The following is a 27,025-nucleotide window of genomic DNA, read 5'->3' as shown; positions in this document are numbered from 1 at the left end:
TTCAATAAATATTGATTTAATTAGTCTACAAATCCTTAGTTTTACTGAAAGGCAATTCATACTATGAGCTATGAAAAAATTGCTATGGGATTAAAATATTTCTCTGTATTACACAGTGACCAAAATAACCAAATAACTAAAGGAAACCAGAAGACAAGGATAAATATTTTAATGAAGGCAATATATTTAAAATATTGAGGCATAAAGGAACCCTTATGACATTAGTGTTAAAATATATAGATATTATGCACATAAAATAACTACATGGAGAAAATTAAAAATTTTGGAGACACCATAAAGATCATCTAGCCCAGTGGTTCTCAAACTATGTTCGCTGGAGTCCTACAATTTCCTGCAGGCATATCAAGGCTATTGTGGGAGTGAAGAATAGAAGCTAAGCAGGTGCAATTTGGAGTCTCAGGATTATAGCTGAGATTTCATTTAAAAAAACTATATTACCAAAAAAATGTTTTGAAAGCTATGCATACTTTAACCTCATTCCATAGGTGAAGAAACTGAATCCTACTTAAACATCTCCAATTATAAATAAAAATAGGATGAGAAGTTGGGTTTTCCCAAAACCAGTCCAGAGATCATGAGATTTCATTCCAGAATTTATCTAAAAAAATCCTTGACATACTTTTATATTTATTACCTATCACTTCTTAGGGTCATAATTCTATAAAATTATTATGGGTTGTAAAGTAATATACTAGGCTTAAACACAGTGTGATGCAAAGAGAAAGAGATTTGAAGACAACAATTGGGTTTAAGCTCTCTATCTACAGTTATGGGAAAGCTTTATGTGTGAGTTGTTTTAATGGAGGCAGTACAAAGCATTCCGGTCAACTGATTTTGTTCCTCAGACATCACTAGGAGGTGAATACACAAATTCCCACAATGTATCCTAATTTCCCCTTGGGGCATCAGTGGAATTAATTAAATACTACTCAGAAGAAAAGGACAGAATGATAGGATAAAAAGAAAGCATCTTTTTATATTCACATTTGAAAAAAGTATCACCTTCCCCAAGAAAGGAAAAAATAAAAAGCAGATCTACCACTGAAGGTACCTTGATGTTATGTTTTCTTATCACTCTATTATTTCTCCAGCAGGTTATGCTGCAACACACTGTGGATAAAATCTCTTCACTTGCGTTCTTCTTTCTTTTCTGAGTGAATTTTTAATCTTATCATCTGAAACGACAGGCTGGTATTATCAAAGCTGTGTATCCTGAGAGTCAGTAGCAGGACTGAATTTCCTTTTTTCATTATTTTTGGTAGAACACATAGACCTTACAGGTAAGCTATCAGCACCAATATGTCTTCAAATTCTTACTGGTCTCCTTAAGGGGAAAAGAAGATAATTAATCTGCCATCCTAGACAGTGTACTACCATTCCTTTACAATATCTAAAAGCCAATTTCATTGGGATAAAATTCTGTCATAAATAGATGAACCAGAACAAAAGAAAAGGAAGCATTTCTAACCAAAAGCTGATGAAGAGCATAAAAGTAAATACTGAGTTTTCAAAAATTCTGAGACTAAAAACTAAAAGCAATAACAAATAAAGAGTAACATTTTTGCCTGCTGGTTTCACTTCCCATTTCAACATTTAGTTACATATTTCTGAAAACTGATCTGCCATATGACTCTTGCTCTCATATATTCTATTCCAGTGAAGACCAAAAAATATGAATAAAACGACTTAGAAATGTATTGATTTGAAAATGTGTAATCTTCTTAGTTAATATGTCAAACTCATGGTAGTTTCCTGAAGCACACCGAAGTAATCTGAATCATTCCCTTTATAAGTTGCTCTTTTGAAGTTGCCACTAAATGTGAAGACCTCACTTAGATAGAATACTTCCTTTTTTTGAGGGTTTGGGAAAGAGCCTCAAAATGAATTCTTATCTTTGTCTTTTTCTATTTTCTAAAATGCCCTAAATATTGTCACAAGCAGCCATAAAGCATAAAAATTTATCAGAGAGCAGCCTGGGGTATGTGGGAGGAACAAAGTCAGAGTACTCTTGTTTGACATTGGAGCGGCACCTTAATGAGTGACTTATACCAATGGGAATCTCAGCATTTTTTTCTGTACCTGCAGGAGTAGCCAAGTCCTTCTAATACTTTCTTGGATCCTATCCCAATGCTATAAACATAAGGCTTGGCTTGTCAGGCCCAGCTGACATCAGTGGAAACAAACTGGAATAAATGTGCACATCAGCGAGAAGTAAAGCACAGCTGTTTTGGGGGCAAGATCACATGAGAAGAGACAGTAAAATATTGAGCAGTGAAATGGAAGTAGCCTGTCGAAGACATGTCTGTAGATCTTTTTACTTTAATAGACGGTTTTGAACACTAAACTCAAATTATAGGCTAGATTCCTGGCATTTGTCAAACTCAGTTCTTGGGTCAGGCCCACCAGTGGATGGTAAGTCACAAGTCAGGAGGAAATGAGCATTCTGTTGTGTTTCATTCAGCTCTCTAACTTTCTGAGCAAAGAATTAGTAAGCAGTTGGCTTATTTTTTTTTTTTAAACCCAGCTTGCTTCTTGTATCATTTTTATGAATAAAATCATTTCTTTGGAAACTAGAAGACAAAGAAATATAAATATTAGTAGAGAAAATAAAAGCATTTCATTGAATACCTCAGTCATTTTTTTTTTCAAATTGGTGTTAAAGAATGCTAAAGTGGTGGCTGAGACAAAATGGTTTACCAGTAAATAATAATTCACTATTTGTAAGTCAGAAAATATTTATGTTTTTAAAAAATAAGCCACTCTCTGTCTTAAAACTCGAAGGTAAAAGATTTTTTCTTTTCTAAGTTTATTTATTTTGAGAGAAAGAGAGAGAGAAAGCACGAGCAGGGGAAGGGCAAAAAGAGAGGGAGAGAGAGAGAGAGAGAGAGAGAGAGAGAGAGAGAGAGAATCCCAAGCAGGCTTCATGCTGTCCATGCAGAGTCCAACATGGGGCTTGAACTCACAAACCATGAGGTCATGACCTGAACCAAAGAGTCATTATTTCCTATAAAAGTCACTGAACTTTGTGTGATGGATAATATAATATAGCGCCTCTTACTTTTTAGAAGTAATGTTGATACAGGTCTGCTCAACTAAATGAATGCTCCCATTGTAGCCAATTCATACTAACTCAAATACACAGGAAGAAAAATGATCATTGGCAATGCTCCACATCCCTCCCCCCTTCTCCCAAAGTACTGATTATGGACAGGTTTTTAATGCCTCACATTGATCTTGTTACTATACCATTAGCTCCTTTGTTTCCATGGCTGGATTTTATTTATCTTGGTATCTCCTGCCCCATCCAGCACACCTACCATTACATTGCCAAGCAATGAATATTGTTATTGCCCAAGTGTCTATTCCCTTCCACACAGTGGCTCGCTGACAGAAAGAAGATAAAACTCCTAAAAGGGGAATCTTACATTTGACTCAGAAGAGGAGAATGGATTTTTGCAGACAGTATTATGCTTTGATGCATCTAGAGTATTTTTTTTCTAAGACCTTATTTTATAGAGTAGATTCAAGTTCATAGCAAAACTGAGCAGAAGATACACAGGGTTCCTCTATAAAAGCATCAATTTTATTGCTTGCAAAAATTGAGCTTAATACAAATAGTACTACATTTGTTTAATTTTTTTTTTGGCTAGAGAGTTATAATTTTATTAAAGCTAACACATTTCCCGTGTCATAGCTAATTTGACATCATGGCATATTAAGAGATCAAAATTATGAGACAAGCCACTCTGTATGTTGATTATTTATGTCTAAAAACAATTTTCACTATAAAGGAGAAAATTAATAAGGAATTGGCAATCAAATTTATTTCCTTTATGATTTTAGCTTCCTGACTTCATCAATATGGCACTCCTAGTTCTGAATAATAAAAAGAAAACTCAGCAAAAATTTTGCCAAACTTCTTCAAAATAGAAATTCACTGAAGCCCACTGTCAGGTATATCATGGACACTCACAACTGCTGAATGAACTGAATCACCCAAGAGTCAATATTACGATCAAAATGTGCACATATCACTATTCCATATGATAGATAAACAGTATTTTATCTTATTGGGAGTAAAATGGGATCTGAGATAGGAACCTAATATTTTTTTCCAAAAAAGATTTGATTAACACCTTCCAGCTCTTTACTTTTCACTTGGCTAACAGGAAACATTTTTAATACTGGAAGTTACTTACAACAAACTTATAGTATTTTGTTCTACTGAGCTTCAATAAAAAGGACTCTGCATTCAAATGTTACATGTCATCTGCTGCTAGTGATTTACACATTATTAGAACAAGGAACTGCAAAAGGAAAACCTAAAGGAAAATATGAACGTACATCTATTTTTAAGCAAGTAAAGAAAAGGAGAAAAACTTGAGTTTAAATTTCAAAGTGGTTCTTAATGCCATCCCCGTAAAGTTTCCTCAAAAGACACATTTTAAAAAGAAGACAGTGAAGTTTAAGAAATGCAATAATTTATCCACAATAATTCTATCATCATGAGTCAATATCTCTGCAGTGTCAGAGTGCATGTTAATGCTTCATTTGCATAAAGTTCTCTGTTCCCCACCCATCCTTCCAAATACTAAACTGTACTGCGGGAAAATTAGGGGGAGAAGAGCAAAAACAATAGCCAACAAGGTCAGAACTGAAAGGAGACAGCAGAGAGGTTTGTGTAAAGACCAAAAGGTCCAATGGGAGGAAAGAGCATGTGTAATTGGGAAATCAGAGAAGAATTCACTGGGGGAGAGGGGAACATTTCTAGTATTTAGAAGGAGGGGTCGTATTTAGACATTAGACGTAAGAGAAGAGGAACTCCTGGCAGGTGTGAAGGCACTAGAATTCTGTAGCATGGATTGTGTACCCAAACCAATTCTTGCATCTTTATCAGGGGTTGATTAGCATGAAAGGCCAGAATGACATTTCATCTTGTCCTGGAGAAGCATATATTCCCAGAGACTCAAGTTTGCTGACAATTTTAATATCTAGAAGTTATTCAAAATGAACAGAAGACTGAGTTACATCAGGCACTATAATAAGAAAAAATTCCTTGAATGGTACATTTAAAATAGATAGTTCTCAATACTTCTCCAGTACAACTAAACTCACAAACAAAGAGATTTTAGGAAGAACACAAAATGTCACAGCCTACACATTACACAGAAAACATGACTGTTATTGTCAGAAGAGATGAGTGAGACAGAGGACGAATTCAGCTCCAAGGTCAGATAACCTGTTAACTTGACTTCATATAAAATTGTTCTCTAGGGGACTTGCTCCAATGACTTGAGTAGATTATTTTATAAGATAAATTTTAATCAAACAGCCATTGCTTTTTATCAAGATATATGATAATGAGACATGAGATCAATTTAGGATAGAATGTTTTGAGAAGGTTTTAGAAAAATTGTTTTTTCCTTGTAGGGAGTTGGGCAGGAAATGATACAAGGTCAGATTTTAAATGAACCCATGCCTCACAAAAAGATTAACAGCGTGGACAGATTTATCTTTGTGGGTAAAGTCTTGTAAGGCATAAGAAAATGTAAGTTGCAAAATGAGGGAGAGAAACAGCGTATTAATCAAGTGATCCGGCCAGACAGAAGTTATAGTGCCAGGATATAATGATTACAACTCTTTGTTTGCTTGTGTTCATATTCTAATAACAGTCATCTAATATTCTTTTTTAAATTTTTTTAATGTTTATTTTTGAGAGAGAGAGACAGAATGTGAGCAGGGGAGGTTCAGAGAGAGAGGGAGACACAGAATCAAAGCAGGCTCCAGGCTTTGAGCTGTCAGCACAGAGTCTGACATGGGGCTTGAACTCACAAACCACGAGATGATGACGTGAGTTGAAGTTGGATGCTTATACTGACTGAGCTATCCAGGTGCCCCAGACATCTAATATTCTTAACACAAAGCCATGTGAAAGACACTCCCAAATATACTTGTTATATGGGCAGGTCTCTTGAGGGTCATATTAAAAGTACCCCTATAAGAAACATAGGCTCAGTCTGACTCAATAGTGATTTCTACATTCTGGATAGGGTATCTGCACCAACGAGGTTTTTAGATTGTCCTATCAGGCCAGAAAATTTAAAACATCCATAGTGTTCCAAGGCAGGACAGGTACCTTAAAAACATTTTTTTTGATGTTTATTTTATTATACTTTTTTTGAGAGAGAGAGAGAGACAGAGTATGAGTCGGGGAGGGGCAGAGAGAGAGGGAGACACAGAATCTGAAGCAGGCTCCAGGCTCTGAGCTGTCAGCACAGAGCCTGACTCGGGGCTCAAACTCATGGACCTTGACATCGTGACCTGAGCCGAAGTCGGATACTTAACCAACTGAGCCTCTAGGCACCCCTGGACATGTACCTTTTAGAGTGGATGTTCTTAATCAAGAGGACTCATTAACCAAGGCCTTCTTGTTTGTTAGAATGCATATGGTCCCATCCTTGGAGATTGATTCGGAAGGCCCCTAGTGAGGCCCAAAGAATGAATATACAGGAAATGATTCCCAAGTCACTCTAACACACACTCCTGGTTATGAATCAGAGCAAAAACAACAAAACAACAAATACAAAACAAGTATTTTTGTGGAAGAGTCATCAGATTTAGAATTTGAGCTCAGTTCTGGTACTTATGAAACATGTCTTTCTTAGGGAAGTTCATATAATCTTTGAAGACAATTCCCTCAACTGTATAACTAGAGTAATAGTATCTCCCCTTTCTTGGTCATGGGACCAAAGGAGATGTAGTAGTTATATATTGCTGTAGAACAAGTCATTCCAAAACTTAGGGGCTTTAAGTAACAAACATTTATTATCTCACAGTTTTTGTTGGTCAGGAACCCAGGCCCACCTTAGCTTGGTACCTCTGGCTCAGGGTATCTCACAAGGCACCAAGGAAACTATTACCTATGACTGTGTTCTCACATGAAAGCTCAAATGGGGGAGGATCTACTTCCAAGCTCACTCACAGAACTAATGAAGCTATTACGAACCCTTTGGTCTTCACTGGCTGCTGGCTGGAAACATCAGTTTTGTGACTAGTGGGTTCCTCCACAGAACAACCTATAAGATGTGGACTGGTTCCCCTCAGAGTCAATCAATGATGAGGATGTGGAGAAAGGAGAACACTCTTATACTCTTGGTGAGAATGCAAACTGGTGCAACCACTGTGGAAAACAGGATGGAAGTTCCTCAGAAAGTTAAAAATAGAACTACTCTATAACCCAACAATTGCACTACTATGTATTTACCCAAAGGATACAAAAATACTGATTCGAAGGGGCACATGCACCCCAATGTTTACAGCAGCATTATCAACAATAGCCAAATTATGGAAACAGCCCAAATGTCAATTGACTGATGAATGGATAAAGAAGATACACACACACACACACACACATATATACATGTATATATATATGTGTGTGTGTGTGTGTGTGTGTGTGTATGTCACATTCTCTCTCTCTCTCTCTCTCTCTCTATATATATATATATGTATATGTATATATATATATATATATATATATATATATATACATCACATGTACACACAATAGAATATTATTCCACCATTAAAAAGAATGAAATCTTTCATTTGCAACAACATAGATGGAACTAGAGTGTATTATGTTAAGTAAAATAGTTAGAGAAAGACAAACCATATGATTCTACTCATATATGGAATTTAAGAAACAAACAGATGAACATAGGAGAAGGGGAAAAAAAGAGAAGGAAGCAAACCCTAAGAGACTCTTAACTACACAGAACAAATTGAGGGTTAACGGAGGGAGATGGGTGGGGGATGGGCTAAATGGGTGGTGGGTATTAAGGCAGGCACTTGTGATGAGCACTGGGTATTACATGTAAGTGATGAATCACTAAGTTCTACACCTAAAACCAAATTTACCATATATGTGAAGTAACTAGAATTTAAATAAGAACTTGAAAATTAAATAAAAAGACTACTCAGTCAGTGAGACAGTAAGAGAGCAGAGAAAGTAGTACTCTTTTTGTAACTAATATCACATCAAATATCTCATCACTTTTGCCATAGTCCATAAGAAGCAAATCTCTGGGTCCAGCTGACACTCAAGGGGAAGGGATTACACAAGGGCATAAATACCAGGAGGTGGAGATCACTAGAAACCATCTTAGATGCTGCCTACCACAAGAGATAACATAGGTGAGACTGTGAAGAATAAAAGACTTACATGCTGAAGCACATTGCAAATGGAAAAAAAATGGCAGAATTTGAGTTATAAAAATCTACTTTGTGGATAACATTCTGTCTGAGGATTTGCTAAGAAGTGTCACCACCTCCTCTCTTGTCCTCAGATATGTCACACTATGGCTTCTTTTTCACCATCTTTTTTAGTCTGACACATCTGTGAACCTGTTAGTCAAGTAAGGAAGAAAAGGAGGGTGAGCAAATGAGAGCCCTCATGACCTACCAAGTAACACCCTGTGACAATTCACGCTTTCATTTATCACAGGAAGCAGTACTGTAATGGCTATAAAGAGTATGGGAGTGGAAAAACAACCAAAAAAAAATTTAGGAGCTTGATTAAATTTTTCCCAGATTGTTTTTCCCACAAAGCTGTTTATCAGCCTGACTTGGTGATATGCCCTAATGAAAATTTATGTGACCAGTGTTGCAGTTTTAAACCATGGCTCCAGCATTCTTGACACTTTTCCCATCTAGAACTGGCGTCTATGTCCCTTCCCCTTGGCTCTGGGTGGGGGAATGTGACTGCTTTGATGGATAGAGAGAGTCATTGTGTGACTTCTGAGGTTAAGTTAAGAGAAACCATGCAGTTTCAATCTGGTCCTCTTAGGACACCCATTCTTGGAACCCAACTTATACCATGAGGAAGCTCAAACTAGCCCACATGAAGAGAATCCATGTAGGACCTCAAGACTCAATGAAGAGAGATGTTTGTCCAATCCCCAACTGCTCTGGCTCCTGACTGTTTCTGCTCCAGTCACCATCTGTCTGCATCCATCTGAGAGACCCCAAGTCCAGAACTGCCCGGACTCTTCCTTACTGAATTCCTGACCCTGAAACTATGGCAAATAATTAAAAAAAAAAGATTGTTGTTGATTTAACCCAAAGTTTTGAAGTGGTTACGTGACAAGAGATAACTGCAGTAGTCAGTGAGTAGTCCTATACTGACAATAAAGTCACAGATAACAAAAATGTTACACAGGTAACATAAAACAGGGAGATATTACGTTCAAACATTTCTAAGACATTTAAGAGTGTTAGACCACAGATGTGTACCTCCAGAAAAGTCTTTGGTAAAGACTACTATAATTTGGAAATATTTAAAGGTGGATAGATATACTTAAAAGCAATCCTGTGTAAATAGGAAATTGATACAAATCAGAGAAACTAGAAATACAGCATTTTTATTTCTATAATAATGTCTCAAATTGACAATTGATTAACAAATGTTGTCAGCAACTACCTTCTTCTCTTGTTAATGCCAGTTAGAAACCATTTGGCATTACACCAACACTGCAAATACTATCCATTCCCCTCAACATCTACCCTCCCATATATGCGTGTCACTGTTAGTCACCCCCCTTCATTTCCCAATCGTGTAGATCATGATGCCTTTACATTCCTTTTTACTTCTCTACAATATTTACTTAAATCTTCCTTTCTTCTTTCTTATCTTTCAGCAAAACTAACGTTTCATCCACATTGTCAAGGCACCCATCTGCTCTTGCCTATTCCAATACTTTGATCTATCAAATGTGCTTTCTTGTATCTTTGGCGTCCTTTACCTTACAAACATCCTAGTCTTCATTATTTTAAAAATATTTATGACATATTATAAAATTTATAAATCTTGATTTTTAAAATGACCTTAAGTTGACATCTAATCACCTTCCCTCAGCCACTTCTCAAAGAAGTTGTCTATACTCAGTGTTCCCAATTTTCACTCACTCTTTAAGCCCACTGTAATGTGACTTCAAATAGCCAACACCGTTGGCACTATTCCCTTAGAAGTTACCAGCGAGTGGGCTCTTCTCAGCACCATCTTCCAGTGACCTCACTGTAGTATTTGATGCAGTTGATACATCTTGCCTTCTTGAAATTCCTCTACTTTTGCCTTTCCAAAAAAGAAAAAAAAGTGCTTTCTGGCTCTCTGAATTCTCTATATATTCCTTCTCTTTTCTCTTCTTTACGCTATCATCTACTCTCCAAAACAGAACATTTCCCACTATCTTCTGTCTATACCACTATTTTTGGTGAACTAAATCGGGAAGCTCAAATCCCTAGCTCCAGCATAACTCCAACCTGAAACATACACAGGGATGTACTTCCAACTCACTTTCTTGATTCGTTCAGATGTCTGAATAGTAGCAGATACAGTCCTTCACGCAGTGAGGACTTCTCACAGAAGGAAATGCTCTACATGAAGGAGGTCGAAATAACAAGAGCATCAGAAATCACATCAATGCACTAGAAACAAGGATACTTAATTCACCAAATTCAGGCTTGAGAACTCTGATTTTGATACTGCTATCATTAAGGAAACACAAATTGATACTCCCTCCACCTGAATGATCCCCAATATCTGCATGTCTTGTGCCTTCACTACCTTCACTGGATGCACAAGTATCATCTTGTAAGAGAGACCTTCCCAGAACACAGTATGTAAAGTAGCATCTCTCCTGCAACACTTATGAGACACATTATGCATTTATTTGCTTATTATTTATCTTCCTTCATAAGAATACAGGTTAAATGAAAACAGGGACTTTGTTTTTTGCACTGCTATCTCCCCAGAATGGGGAAGAGCACGTAGCCCATAGTAACCACACAACAAATATTTGTAGAAAATATTAATAACTTCTTGAAAAAGTGAATGATTTAATGAAAATATTATAATTTTCCATTTATAGAAAGTTTATAACACTATAATGCAAATGCCAGAATACTCATGGTAAACATACTTTTTCACCAGGTGAGCTAATTCAAATTTCTACAAAACAACCAGCTAATATTCAAATAAAAGTTTCTTTGCAAAATTAATCAGATTAACTATTCTATAGTGATCTGTTCTACTGTCCTTTGTTTCTCTTATGACAAATGATCCTACTGAAGTTTGCTACCAAAATTTCTATTACCTTATTAATTAGTACAGAACTTTTCTTTTTATGAATATCCAGAGAATATCTCCATGCATGAATCACTCAAGTGTTATTTCTCTAACATCTTCATTTTCACCAGATTTCTCTGTATCATTTTTCTTCCAATTGGTCTTTTTTTCCCAGAGAACCTTGACCTGACAGGATCTTGAGATATCATTCGTCCCGGAGTTTTCAACCTTTCTTTCAGCAGTGAGATATATTTCACATACAAAATCTTAATGACAGCAGAGACGAGAGTGGAGGGGCTCAAACCGTGCTTCCCTTGAGCTCCCACCTCACTTTCCCCTGAGACACTGAGGAGAATCATGTCTCCTTTGAACACCATGGACAGTCTAAACTTTTCTAATTAAACCCAGATGTATTTTCTGTGTTGACTCTTCCATTTCTCTGACAGGAAACTCTTCCTGTCTTTGGTCTAAAAGCATTTAATGAGCAAATACAGTGTGCCACATATTATACAGGCAGTGTGAGGAACACGCAGAGGGAACACAGACAGGAAGCACTCCTAACTTCACCCACTAGCTAAACAGACCTGAACTGATCTATAGTTTCCCTGGAGGGAGTGATTCCCTCCCCCCGGCCCGGCCTTTCTTATCCTTCGCTTCTTTGCTATTCACCCTTACACTGGCTTTCATGTCGCTGCACTGATTCTCTCCTGGCTTAGCTCCCTACTTGTCACCCCCCATAAACCGTGCACGTCTGTAAGGCTTAAGCAGTGCTCACTGCATTTCCCCCTCCACCTTCTCATTATTCAAGAGCTAGTAGCATTTGGGACCCAACACTGATCCCTTGAGTTTCATCCTTCTCCTGATTCTGTTCTGTATGATGTGTGGACATCCCCACCTGGGGTCCCCTGCTGCCATATGAAGTCCAGTAACTTGAGCTGTCTTTTTCTTCCCCTCCACAGGGACTCCTTTTCAATGTCCCCATCTACACTTTGCTTCCCAAGCTTGAAATTCTGAAGTTATTTTTGACTCCTTTCTCTTCTGTATCATTTATATCCAAGATATATCACAACAGTTTTGTAACGAAATCCTTCTTTTTTTTACTTGTTTCATTATTTTTATTTTTTAAAATATTTTTTAAAATTTACTTATTTAAATTCAAGTTAGTTGACATACAGTGTAGTATTGGTTTCAGGAGTAGAATCCGGTGATTCATCACTTACATAACACCCAGTACTCATACCAACAAGTGCCCTCCTTAATGCCCTTCACCCATTTAGCCCATTCCTCCTCCCCACCCCCCGCCAGCAACCCTCAGTTTGTTCTCTGTATTTTAGAGTCTCTTATGGCTTATCTCCCTGTTTTTATCTTATTTTTCCTTCCCTTCCCCTATGTCCATCTGTTTCTGAAATTCCACAGATGAGTGAAATCACATGATACTTGTCCTTCTGTGACTGACTTATTGTGCTTATTAGCATAATACACTGTAGATCCATCCACATTGTTGCAAATGGCAAGATTTCATGCTTTTTGATGGCCGAGCAGTATTTCATTGTATATGTATACCACATCTTCTTTATCCAATCATTATTCGATGGACATTTGGGCTCTTTCCGTAATTTGGCTATTGTTGATAGAGCTGCTATAACCATTGGGGTGCATGTACCCCCTTGAATCAGCATTTTTGTATCCTTTGGATACATACCTAGTAGTGTAATTGTTGAGTTGTAGGGTAGTTCTATTTTTAGTTTTTTGAGGAACCTCCATACTGTTACTAGACATGTCTTCGGAGGCAAGGACACAAAAACAAACTGAGCTATTGGGACCTCATCAAGATAAGAAGCTTCTGGACAGCAAAGGAAATAGTCAACAAAACTAAAAGGCAACCAATGGAATGGGAGAAGATATTTGCAAATGACATATCAGATAAAGGGTTTGTATCTGAAATCTATGAAGAACTTATCAAACTCAACACCCAAAAACAAATAATCCAATGAAGAAACAGGCAAAAGACATGAATAGACACTTCTCCAAAGAAGACATCCAGATGTCTAACAGACACATGAAAACATGCTCAGTATCACTTTTCCTCAGAAAAATACAAATCCAAATCACGAGACACCATCTCACACCTGACAGAGTGGCTAAAATTAACAACACAGGAAACAACAGATGTTGATGAGTATGCGGAGAAAGAGGAACATTTTTGTGCTATTTGTGGGAATGCAACAATATCCTTCCGATGTGACTTTCTGGAAGCTGTTCAAATGTAGCCCATATGACAGTACTTTCGAGGTGAGCAGGGACTGTGTCTTACCACCGCCCATAGGCACAGTGCCTGGCACAGAATAGGTGCCTAATAATCCTTGCTGAAAGAAGAACTGAATGGGATAATAATATGTGATGCTTAGTGTAGCATAAAAAGTGCAAGCAAATTCCTTAGTAACAGGGCAGTGCGTTAGTACATTTGGGCACATTTATATGCTATTGCAGTATAATTAAAATAGTATTTTCAAATACATATTAATGGCTTGGAAACTGCACACTATTTAATGTGAAAATAAAGAGAAGTTGGATACAAAACCCATAAATTTATTATTAACCTAATAGTGAAAACCTAGAAAAGAAAATACAAAAATGCTTAATACTTTTTATCTTTGGATAGTGATTTTTATTTAATTTCATACTGTTTTTTAATTTTTCTAACTGCTTTAGTTTGTATAAACTTAACACTGTGAAAAAGATTGCAGCCACTGATAATGCCTATTGATAAGGCTTGGAAGAAACATGTACAAATTAAAAGAAGCATTTGTTCCAAGGTGGAGGTTTTATAATTTATCTCTTCCACTTTGTTTTTCTAAAATTGACTTTAAAAATTATTATTTAATATTTTCAATATCCTCAGCCCCAACCTATATTGCTTAGTTCTCTACTTCTGTAAGTGTTTATACAGCTTGAGTTTAATCATCATATCATACTGTATTAATTTTCCTAAAATGTCATTTTAACATTATTACTCTGGTTAAAAAAAATTATATTATCTCCTTATTACTTCATAGATAAAATAGGATAAAAGTCCTCAGTCTATCAAAGTTCAGTGTTGAACATCCAATTTCACCTTCCACCATACAGGACAGACTCCTACTGTCCCCACTGCACTTTTATACAATTACCTGATGTCCCCTGTCTCCCTTATTCCACTTCAAATCTTATCCTCTATTCAATGCTTGACAAAAATTTTCTTAGCAATTTTCTCTTTAAACACCCACAGCCCTTATGCATAATCCTGTAATTCCATGCATTTTTTTTGTAATTAAGAAAGGTTAGATCTGTAAGACATTGTTGAAATCAGTTAGTTCAACTTCTCCCTTTACAGATGCAGAAACAACACTCCAATTAGAAAAGGTGACTTATTCAGGGATGGAAAACAACAATTAGGATTAGCACCCAATATTTAACATTTCGAGTTCAGTATCTTAACTAGTAGTACAGGATCTGCCCCTGTTACTGGGTCTCCCTTCGGCTGACCAGCTGCTGAGCAATTGTTCATGACTTTATTCTTAAAAATATGTCTTGCCTGCTCACCTTGATTGTCATCAATTTCCCCAGGGCAGACACCATGGTGTACAATTCCTTTACATCTCCATTGTGTCTAGTGCTGCAAAGTGAGTGCTGAAGAAGTATGCCAGAAATGACCTCAAGCAAATCCAATAATGGTGCCGATGATACAATCTGTGATCCCAACAGTCCATCTTAACAGTGTGGCTCCTACATCTCTTCGGATGAAAAAGCCATCAAAAGTAATGGCCACCAGTTTTCTCTTACTTTCTATATGGCTGTTCTAGCCAGTCCAGAAGTCACAGGGTTATCGTTCTAGCTAAGATCCTGGAAACAGAGCCAGGATGGGGAAACAAGGACTGGAACTGAATCTAAAGACTTCATTTCTACAGTTAGTCCCCTGCCAAACACAGAGGCTTAAGGAAGATTTTGACTCAAAAGCCAGGCTGGTAAATCATTTTTAAAGTTTCAAGTGGCTCTTTTTACACACACACACACACACACACACACACACACGCACTTTTAAATTCTGAATGGCATATGTATGAGGAAGAGGAACATTTTAGCAACTGTACCAATCAATTAATGCACAACAGGTTAACAAACAACTGGTGGAAGAAATTTCATTGCAAGCCAGAAAACCTAGAAAATGGGGAAAGGTGACCTCCTCAGGGTTATCAACATTCAAAGGCAGGGAGATCAAGCGCAGGTCTCCACAACAAACTCATGCCAGCTTCTGTCATGGCTGCTGTACATTGGGCCACAAGCCACACAAACCCAGAGGCGTCTGTCAAAGGTCCCAGGCAGCTGTGCAAGCATTCCCTGCCATTTGTTCAGCTGCTGTGAAGTGAGTGAGCCGCATATTCCCAGGGTTCCACCAAGTGGATTTCTTTTTCAATTCAGAACAATGTGATTAGAATACAAATTTTTTTTATTAGTTCTGATTTTGTCACTCTGAATGTAGATTTACCAGGATGAATACATCTACTGCTTATTTTTGCAGCTAATGGAGGTGAATAGAATACATCATGTTGCACTAAAAAGTAGGTAATGCTGAGGAAATGAATATAAATCACTCTTTTCACCTAACAGCAGAGTTACTGCTTAGAGAAGTAGGTGCCCATTCACCTGGCAATTCAAAATGTCTTGAATACAATTTGTCTAACCTCCATCACTTCCCTTCTTTCTTGCATATGAGCATCACAATTTCAAGGAAAATGATTTAATGGTGAAATCTCAGATTGTAGCATAGCCAGCTCACCTAATATATATCAATATAGTTATTATGTTGAAGAAATAAACTCAATGGACTTGTTAAAAATGTGAACTGCTCCTTTCCACTGAAGGAGGGAAAGAGAAAAACAAGAAAAATAAAACCTTCAGAAGAGAAATATAAGGGCTTTACTGGCTGATCTTTGTTGCCTTTCATATTTGTTATAAAGACTCAGTGTGTGGGAGTTAATTATATTAGTTATCTTGGGTAACAAGCTATTAATTTTGTTCTTCAAACTTATCAACCACCTTTCTATACACAGTTCACAGGCGAATGAATGGACTTAATCCCTGTATTAAAATACAAAACAAACCAAATAATCCCATGTTTCATGACTTCTCAAAGTTGAATATCTCTTTGGCCATGCTTTACCAGAGGCCAGATATACAACTGCCACTTTAGAAAAGAGTCTCCGGCAATTTATATGAGAAGCCTGTGAAAGTGGATTTAATCGCCCTTTAACAGTAATTCTGATTCAGACCAGACATAAAAGATCACCAAAGAAAAGCATTTTTTCCCAGTGATTCAACCATACTGGGTGAGCAAAATTTCTTCTTCCAATGACTGCACAACTCCCAAGAGAGTCTTCTTGTTTCATGGGACATAGAGTTAACTTTTGCAAATTTAAACAATTTGGTAGAGGAACTAAGTATTTAAGATGGTAACATTTACTGTCACAAGAAGTTTATAGATTCTTTTCTTTTTGGTCATATCTGATTCTTCTGAGTAAAACATAGTATTATTTAATTCTAAAGCAGCAATTGTATATAGATAATGATCTTTATCTCCTAATTACCAAAGGGACGTTTCACTTGTTAAAAACATTACATATGTAAAAAAAAACTGGAGTAAATGAAGAAATTATTAGCATCAATCATGATGTTTATCTGCATTTAAAGGGTCTCTGTGCTCTAACAAAAGCAAATCGTTTATAGTACCAATATTCCTATGGGAAATCTGCAATGATTTATTTCTTTGACTTATTAAAAGCCTAGTCATAGCTCAAAGGTCTCTGAATACCCATAAAATTAGGAAATTGTTGCCATAAAATTAAAAGAAATAGCAAAATCTGCAAACAGGAAGCAATCCAACAAGATAGTACCTATTAGAAATCACTGCATTAAAGAAATAATATATATAAATGAAAACTTTGACTAAGCTATAGCAATAAACAATGCTCTTATGAAACTCATTGTTTGGTTCTATTGCTATAGCATACATCTCATCTATATAACCATTTCCTTTTCTTTCAAATTCATCCTGAAATAATGTATACACGAAGATATTTCTTTCTATGTGATTCTCTTTTTAAGTTAACAAGGTTATATAAGCATTACTCAATAATTATCAGACAGTGAACAGTTAGGTTGAACGTAAAGTTTAGGAAATTAATCTCAGAATATAATTAAGTGGTATTATTGTTATAGTTGAGCTTCAAATAAATTAAAAGGCTAAATATTTGAAGATATGTTTTAGCATAAAAATCTATATGATCGAGCCATAACCCATTAATATTCCCTCTCCTACTGTTTTTCTCAATGATAAAAAATAAACAAATTTATTATATTTTTACGAAAATAGTTCTGGAAAATTCTTTAAAATACTTGAATGAAAACAAAAGCTTAAGTAGAAAATAGGAAAAGAAAATATTTATAAAAACTGTACCTTTATGCAAAGGACCACAAAATATTAATAAATACAATTTATTCTTAGATGGGAAAGCTCCATTTTATATATTTTTATCCTAATCTACAGTCTCAGTACAGCCTAGGTCAACTCAGTAAGAGATATTCTTAGGGACAGAGAGAATGAAGTGTTTCGCGACTTTAGATGAAAGGATCAAAGTTTAAGAATAGTCAATAAATTTATGAAAATTAAATGTTATTGAATTAAGGACTTTGAATTCTAATAATTATTTTTAACTAAGAGGATCACTATGCACGGATGTATCTGGCAGCACCAAGCTACTAATACGGGACTGATTAAGTAAAGAATGTCTCATCCACACAATGAAACAGTCCTTTCTCATTAAGAATGATAAATTTCTAGATTCATTTTTCAATGAAAGGTGTTAATTACATATTGTTAAGTGAAAAAATAAAGTTACAAAAAGTATATAAAATATGATTCAATTTTTCTTAATGTGTAGAAATGGAGGTTACATATAAAAACACTGCATGTAGTTTTCTCTGCTTAATAGGACAAAGGGTGATTTTTCATCTTTTATACTTTCTGGTATTGGAAATTTTCTGTACAAAGATGCATTATTTTTATAATCATAAGACATTACTTAAACATTCTGTGTGGGAATTTATGGATAAAAAATAATTAAGTAAAACTTAAAGGAAAGTGGATACAGAGAGCTTCTGGGAGAGGAAATCAATATGGCAATACCTAGAAGGTTTCTATATTAGAGACTCTGATATTTGTCCATCTGCTATAATTTACAGGATCACCTGGGATATGGGATACAGCATGGAGTAATCACTTGTGCTTTGATTTCCAAGTTTCCGTTGTCCATTGTTTCTATTCATTTTACTGCTGATGTCAAGGTGAACACAGTAGTGATGGAGTCTCAGTTCATATCACTACACCTTCCTGGGTCCTTATACTTAATATGAAAGCTGAATTTAATGCTGCATTTGCATAACTAAATGAATAAGTACATCTCTTGGTATGGTCCATACTGAAATTTGCCCCAGTGAGTTCATACAGGAGTTTTATTAAAGAAGGGAAAAGTATGATAATGTGATTGACTGCTACAATGCACATAGCTTGCATCCTTCTAGCAGAGCCCTTAATTTGCCTAGTTCTGATTCCATGTTTTAAATAATAGGTTTATATGAATATTAGCTAATGTGGAAGTTCTACTGAATAAAAATATTCAGTATAAAATGATTCAATAAAAATAATAATTTATGGGGTATTAGTTATGTGCCAGGCATAGCTCTAAAAGCATTTTATGTGTATAAATCCATTATTCCCCCAAACAACCTATGAGGTGAGTGCTATTATTAGCCTCCATTTCTCCCAAGGAAAACTAAGGCTCAGATAACTACATCCCTTGCCCAAGATGATAAACCCAGAGCAGGTGATAAACTCAGATCATCTGGCACCAGAACACATTTTATTTTCTCTTTATGCAGATTTTTAAAAATTGAAATGGTTTGCATTTGAGAACAGTTTTAGGTTTATAGGAAAGTTGTGAAAAATGGTAGAGAATTCCTGTATACCCCTCACCACTCTCCTACACTGTTACAAACCTTAAATTAAATGGTGCATTTTTCACAACTAAATGTATGCTGATGTTTACTAAACTGCACACTTTACCTGGATTTCACTAGTTTTCCCTACGGTTCTTTCTCTGTTCCAGGATTCCATTCAGGATACCACTTGACATTGAGTTGTCATGTCTCCCTAGCCTCCTCTGGCTATGACAATTTCTTAGACTTTGTTTTTGATGACCTTGACAGTGTTGAGGAATACCAGTCAGGAATTTTGTAGAATGTCCCTCAATTTGGGTTTGTGTGATGTGTTTTTCGTGATTAGACTGGGGTTACTGTTTTGAGAGGAAGGCCACAGAGCTGAAGTGGCATTCTCAGCACATTATATCAAAGGTATGTGCTACCAGCATGACTAATCTTTGATGATGCTAGCCTTAAAGATCTGGCTAAGGTAATTTGCCAGTTCTCCATTTTAAAGTTACTCCCCTTTTTCCATGCTTCATTTGACAGAAAAAAAGTTACCAATCAAAGCCCACATTTAAGTGGGTAGGGATGGAATGGAGTTAAGCTCCATCTATACAAATTGGGGGGGGGGCATCTATATAAATTGCTGAAGTTCTTCTGCTAGAGCCCTCAATTTTAACCAACTATTCTATGTTGCTGCTGACTTCCTATTGTTTCCTACCATTCTGGCATATTATTCATGTGCAGTAGTTTAAAAACACAACACTTACCTAATTTCCTGCTTTTTCAAAGCAAATATATATTAGAATTAAATGTGACAACCAATAAACTTGTTTAAAATTATTTTCCACTATCACTGTATAATTTGTCATGAAGGGATGAATTAGAAACCATTTTTTCTCAGAAGCACTCTGTAAAGAACTTACCAGAAATATTCGTTCAAGTTGATCCTGAATGTCTTTCATTCCTGGAAAAGCAGCAACTCCTTGGATCATTTCAACAAAGATGCAGCCAACACCCCTAAAGAGAGAAGAAAGCATTGTACAAAAACTCCAACGTATTCTGGAAAATTAAATCTGGGATTAGAACATCTACTCCAGGAGAAACAATGAATAAATAACATTCTTTTTTTTTTTAATATAACTTATTGTCAAGTTGGCTACCATGCAGTGTATACAGTGTACTCTTGGTTTTGGGGGTGGATTCCGTGATTCATTGCCTACATACAACTCGCAGCGCTCATCCCAACGAGTGCCCTCCTCAGCGCCCATCACCTATTTTCCCGTCTTCCCTGCCCCCCATCAACCCTCAGTTTGTTCTCTGTATTTAAGAGTCTCTTATGGTTTGCCTCCCTCTCTCTCTGTTTGTAACTGTTTTTTCCCCTTCCCTTCCCTCATGGTCTTCTGTTAAGTTTCTCAAGTTCCACATGCGAATGAAAACATGTATCTGTCTGTCTTTCTCTGACTGACTTATTTCACATTGCTGACGATGGCAGGATTTCATACTTTCTCATTTCAACAAAAGCCAAATTATGGAAAGAGCCTAAATGTCCATCAACTGATGAATGGATAAAGATGTGGTTTATATATACAGTGGAATAACATTCTTTAATGAGTACCAAGGGCTGCGCCACATCCATCTAAATCCTACATGTTTCCTTTCCCTCCATGTCTATTGCCCTGAAAGGTCTCAAATCTCTAAACAGATGCAACTACCCTGGGCTCAGACAATCATGGCAACCAGTAAAATATAATGCTTGGTGGCTCCACCTTATTTACAGGAAACCATCAAGAAACTCCTTAGCCTAATATAGAAAGCTGCCAGTCTTTTTCGAATATCCTTTTCCAACCCCATTTCATGAATTCATAATATATTGTCCTCTCTAGCTGTCCAAGGGTTCTCAAACCTCTTTTTGCATCAAAATTATCTGGGGGGAACTTTTAAAAACTGCATATGATCGAAACACAAACAGCAGAGATCCTGTTTCAATCAGTCTAGGTTGGATCCCAGGTGTTGACTCAGGCTGCTTGGGTGATTCAGGGTAGCCACCGTGAGTTTCCCTGAGCTGGACTGATCTGCCCATGGGCCAAGAATAAACCTATACAGCTTGACCCAAACTGCTTCACTACCCACAACTCCTTCCTTCATTTATTTGTTCTTAACATATAAATCTAATTCAGTGTAACTCTAATAAAGACACCAGGGTTTGGTCACAAAGCTTACAATTAAAGCTGTCATAAAATGCAATGTGTTCAAACTCTCATACAGGAATAATTACCAGGTAAGAAAATATATGAAACATCCACCCATGTTCATATATCCTTTAATTCTTTTCAACTCAAAATTTCCAAATTTATGCTGCAGATGTGTGATTTCTCCACCACAAATCAAAATAAGATTTTAAGCAGAATTGAAGATTCTTTGTAACTATGATTATGGAGGGACAACTTTTTTTTAAGTTTATTTATTTCAAGAGAGTGTGTGAGAACATGGGTTGGGGAGGGTAGAGAGGGAGAGGGAGAGAGAGAATCCCAAGCAAGCTCCATCCATGCCGTTAGCGCAGAACCCGGTACAGGGCTCCATCTCATGAACTGTGAGATCATGACCTGAGTCAAAATCAAGAGTTGGATGCTTAACTGACTGAGCCACCCAGGTGCTCCTGGAGGGACAACTTTTTAAGGTTGGAGGTCAAATAATTTGGGAGTTCTTAATTTGAAAAAGAATACAACATTATGAATAAGTAAGTACAAAAGCAAACTCCAAATGAGAAAATAAATCAAAAGAAATCACAAATTTTTAAAAGCTAACAAATATGACAAACAATGTCAAATTCAGAAAAGTAACGTATTTATGAACTGACATGTGTCTCTAATAAATTTCTTTCTCCAATTCTAGCTGCATCATCTTTGATTACGTCTTTTAGGGCAATTTGATAATATCATTTTCTATAAATGGTGACCAAACCCTTGTGTCTTTAACTTATTTCAGATCCCCTAGAAGTTACGGACAAGGGACCTACTTCTCTATAATGGCTGCAGTTATCACAGTTGTATACAATGTACTGAAGTAAAGAATTAATACATTTGCAGAAATCTCTTCTCTATTATAGCACATAATTTCTATCTGAATTAAACACTGACAGTAAATAGAGTTAAAATGACTAAAAACAAATAAATGTTTTTTCATATATCATAAAAGTAATTCCATTTAAATAGTAAAGAATTAATTATAAAATCAGTGTTCTACACAGATTGGGTTTAACACAAGTTGTTTTCACTTAAGATTTGAGACACAACATCCATATTGAGAATTGTTTTATTAGCATGTTAAAATGCAATGATATTCTTATAAATATCAGGGCTTCAACATCTGGTTAGGTCTCAGATTTCAATTTAGTGGTTTTCCAAATGTTTATGCCAATAATTCTTTTCTAAGACTATTGACCTACATTTCTACTGTCTTCTTATTCACATTTACATAAAGTGTCTTGGTTCTTAAATAGCTACCAGCACTTTCCTTTTTTTTTTTTTTTTTTTTAACATTCAGAATATCCTCTCTATTCACTACTATTTGGCTTTAGTCTTTCCCAGCATAAGCTGCAACTCTGAGCATGTGGACCCTCAACAGGAGCCACAGCTGCGCCCACTGTGTACCCTGCTAAGCTGGCTGGTGAGGTAACCATTATACACACTTACAGAAATGCCTTTATCACTACTTGTGTTGGTCCATAGCATCTCCATAATATGATACTTAGAACAATTAAGAGATAAATCTAGCTGCAATTTTACTTAGGTGGAATATGATGATATAGCATTTCCATAGGCTCTTATCTGCTTAGCCGGTGGTGGGACATGGACTATCACTTCTAATGGATGTTTCTGACGACATCACTTGCCAAAGATGTGTGAGAGCATACTAATAAGCCTGAGAGAATTATACTTAAAGGATTTATAAAAGGAGATAGAATGCACAAGAAAATTAAAAGTAGAAGTGTCAAACATATCAACATATTAGAGCATAGCAAAATACTTAATTATTGGAGCTGTCTTATTGCCAAACGGCAACAGAAGCCCTTCAGTATAATATGAAGGGATTATTGCCTGATTTACCTCTTCCAACTCCCTTGCTACCCTTCATTACCCTACATGCTCTCTCTTGATGGAGTAAGTTGACTGCCATGAGGTTTACTGAGAAAGAATTTAACCACTTAAGTTCTATACTTATGACATATAATCTTATTTCAGGAAATGTCTCCTTTAACTTGTTGCTTTTTTCAACAATTTGAATAATTATGTAATTATCACCCACACAGTCTAAATTTTTCAAGAATAAGAATTGGTCACAAAGCTTACAATTAAAGCTGTCATAAAATGCAGTGTGTTCAAACTCTCATACAGGATTAGTTACCAGGTAAGATAATATATGAAACACCCACCCATGCTCATATATCCTTTAATTCTTTTCAACTCAAAATTTCCAAAGTTAATTTATGCTGCAGATGTGTGATTTCTTCACCACAAATCAAAATAAGATTTCAAGCAGAATTGAAAATTCTTTGTAATTATGACTAGGAGGGACATTTTTTTTTTTTTGAGAGAGAGAATGACAGCATGGGTCGGGGAGGGGCAGACAGAGAGAGGGAGAAGAGAATCCTAAGCAGGCTCCACACTGTTAGCGCAGAGCTGGATGCAGGGCTCGATCTAAGGAACTGTGAGATCATGACCTGAGCTAAAATCAAGAGTTGGATGCTTAACCGACTGAGCCACCCAGGTGCTCCTGGAGGGACAACTTTTTAAGGTTGAAGGTCAAACAATTTGGGAGTTCTTAATTTGAAAAAGAATACAGTATTATGAATAAAAAATTAAGTACAAAAGTGAACTCTGAATGAGAAAATAAATCAAAAGAAATCACAAATATTTAAAAGCTAACAAATATGACAAATAATGTTAAATTCAGAAAAACATAACATATTAAATGACACACCTCCCTAATAAATTTCTTTCCAATTCTGGCTGCATAATCTTTGATTACTTCTTCTAGGATAATTCGACAACATCATTTTGTATAAAGAGAATACAGAGATAACTTAGTCTTTCCTCTACCATAATGATGACTTTCTTTTCTGACAGTATAGAAAAGTTTTCTTTTTTTTCAGCTTAACTTCTAATTGGCAGAGTCACGTAAACTTTTAGGACTGTTGTCAATTTGGGGAAAACTATCAAGTTCCCTTCAAGTATGTCTATACACTATAAACACAAAAATTCTACAACATTCTACATAATTCCCATGATAAATATCAAAGGAGCACAGGAGGATATGCTCAGCCCAATGTGGAGAGCGAGGAAGAATTTGCACTCCTGAAGTCTTATTAGACTAGAAGAGGGGACCCTGGTGGGTTAGGGCTGATGGCACAGTAGTGGGAATGGGGCATTCCAGCAGAGAAAACAGGACCCGATATATGAAGAATCTTCAGGGAGCCAAATGCTATTCAGATGGCTATGCTTAGAAAATGGAAGAGAAAGTTAAAAGAGAGCAGAATTCCATACACTAGGCTAAGAACTCTGTCTACTATTCTTAGGCTAGGACTCAAATTTTTTCTGCATCTTAGGATTCATGATGGATGAAGCTCACCAACTGGATATATAAGTAAAAACCCAGATTACAGGCAGATTAGGAGATAAAACAGTCTTGAGGACAGAAGCAACTACAACCATTGGTTGTAAAGCCACCTCATTCTTTTCCACTCATGGCAGCCAATGAATGAGACTAGCGGTGGTATAAGCCCTCTCTCTACTGGGCAGTGAGGGGTCACATACAATAATGAAGAGGCGCACACAAACTACAGACCACAAGCCAAATCGTGCTCAGTGCCTGTTTTTATAACAGCCTTTAAGCTAAGAATGGCTTCTGCATTTTTAAGTGGTTGAAAAAAAATCAAAAGAAGAATATTTGGTGATATATGAACATTACACAAAATTCAAATTTCAGTGTTCAGAAATAAGGTTTTATTAGAACCCTACCACACACTGATTTATGTGTTGTCTATGCTGCCTTCTCAATCTCACAACAGAGTTGAAAACCTGCTACACATGCCCTGAAAAGCCAGATATGTACTATCTGATCCTTCACAGACAAAGTTTACCAAACCCTGATTTATGTTACACTTCACTTACCTAAAAGCATACTTATAAATAGAAGAAATCACCTTCATCAGTTATGCAGAAAAAAATAAGAGAAATTATATATTATGATAATTTGTGAAAAAGTTAAAAAATAAAAGTTAACAAAGAAATAATAGAAAAAGTTAATAATAGAAATAAAAAAATTATAATAGAAAGCTCTCGAATATGATCTCGTTTTTCACTATTTTCCTCAGCAGTTTTCCTGTGGTAGATATGCTTTAAATGCTTCCACGCATTTTGCCAAAACTCTGGTAGATTATTAAAACGTAATTGAAGATGGATATTTTAATCTTAAAATATTTTTTCCATCTTACAGTATTTTTAACTGAGAAATAAACTGGGAGCAAATGTGTAGGGTGGTTTTTAATAACAGTGCTTAGACAACCAGTTCCACAAAAACTTCTCAAAATAGAGGGTTTGGTGAGTTGATCTGAATAATGGGTAGGGTGGAAGGAGAATTTACTTTTATGAACTTTTTTTAGAAGTTTTTGTTTTGTCCAAATGTTATTGCATGGAAGTAATATCTTTTATTTTTCTAAACATTAGGAAATTTTACCTGATAAATGAAAATAAATATGATATAAATATAAGGTTGCTGTGTTCTGAAATGATTTCAAGCTATTTCCTTTTCATCTTCCCTCTCTCTATCTACATCTAACATCCATGTCCCTGTGTTGATAAAAGGAGAGGAATTAGATTTTTAAAATCATATCTTGAGGTTTTTCTACCTTACAACTAAGAACGGAGATTTGTGACAGTGAAGTCCCCACATGTTCAACAATTTCACATCACACCTCTATCCATGAGATTTCTCCTGTCCAGTCATGTTTCTCTGCTGTCTGTTCCTGAAACACGCCGTCCTCCTCCTCACTTCAGGGTCTGTGTGTGAGCTGTTGTTCCCTCCTCCCAGGATGCATTTCCCCTCACTCTATGCATGGAGAAGTGCTTCTTGTTAGTTAGGGCTCAGCTCAAATGGCTCCTTTCACAGATGTCTTTCGCAGCCACCATATGTAAGGCAGGTTTCCCCTTACTGCCGAGGTCCCATGTTTGTTTCCTTCATAACATTCAAAGGATGTTAACTTGTCTTTGCAAATGGCAAGATTATAGCACAGCATAGCCTATACATTTGAGTATGTGCATAGAGGACAGCAACCCACACAGGTCACACTATCACCTTCAGGGGAGATCTGTTCCTTCACACACAGACTTCCTAATTGCAAGTCAGGAGGCCTCTACTCTAGATGGAAGACCAAGACTGGGGACAAAGTTGTGTTCATTGTCTTGCTCCCAGAGTAAGAGCAGAATGTCAGCACACAGTAAGGGCTCAAAACTATTTGTTGACTGAATAAATCAAAAGCAATGCAACCCTTCCTCCTCTCCCCCTACTCCTGAGTAAGAGCTGAACTTAGCAACCTGCTTCCAAAGATAGGGTATGGAAGTGGGGATGGGAGATAGATAATGAATTTGGAGAAAAACGGCCAACAGGGAAGTGGATAATGACAAGGGAGAAAAACAGCAAAGAAGACCTTGACAATGTAATCAAGGTTAACATCATCAGTGGTAAGTCTTGTCGATAGCGAGTACCCTTGATGTGATGTGATGTGATGAGAATATCACTTCACCTCTGTCTTTCTTGCCATTAGATGAACCCAAATTGAGGGTCATTCTACAAAATGCCTGA

General features: G+C 36.4%; 1 protein-coding gene across 9 annotated transcripts in view; it reads right to left on the bottom strand.

Annotated features, from left to right (window-relative positions):
• Positions 1 to 27,025, bottom strand: part of CDK14 (cyclin dependent kinase 14) — a 704,495-nt gene that overhangs the window by 266,433 nt on the left and 411,037 nt on the right. For all 9 annotated transcript variants that reach the window (XR_007146446.1, XM_047830949.1, XM_047830989.1 and 6 more), the window contains one exon: positions 20,089 to 20,182. Coding sequence is in view for 8 of the 9 variants with exons in the window: in XM_047830949.1 (XP_047686905.1) it covers positions 20,089 to 20,182 (94 nt within the window). In the remaining variant the exon portion in view is untranslated. The remainder of the gene's footprint in view (positions 1 to 20,088; positions 20,183 to 27,025) is intronic.

This window comes from Prionailurus viverrinus, chromosome A2 (assembly GCF_022837055.1).
Source record: "Prionailurus viverrinus isolate Anna chromosome A2, UM_Priviv_1.0, whole genome shotgun sequence".
Classification (NCBI taxonomy): Eukaryota; Metazoa; Chordata; class Mammalia; order Carnivora; family Felidae; genus Prionailurus; species Prionailurus viverrinus.
The sequence above is the reverse complement of the archived record's forward strand: the minus strand, read 5'-3'. Positions and strand labels throughout refer to the sequence as shown.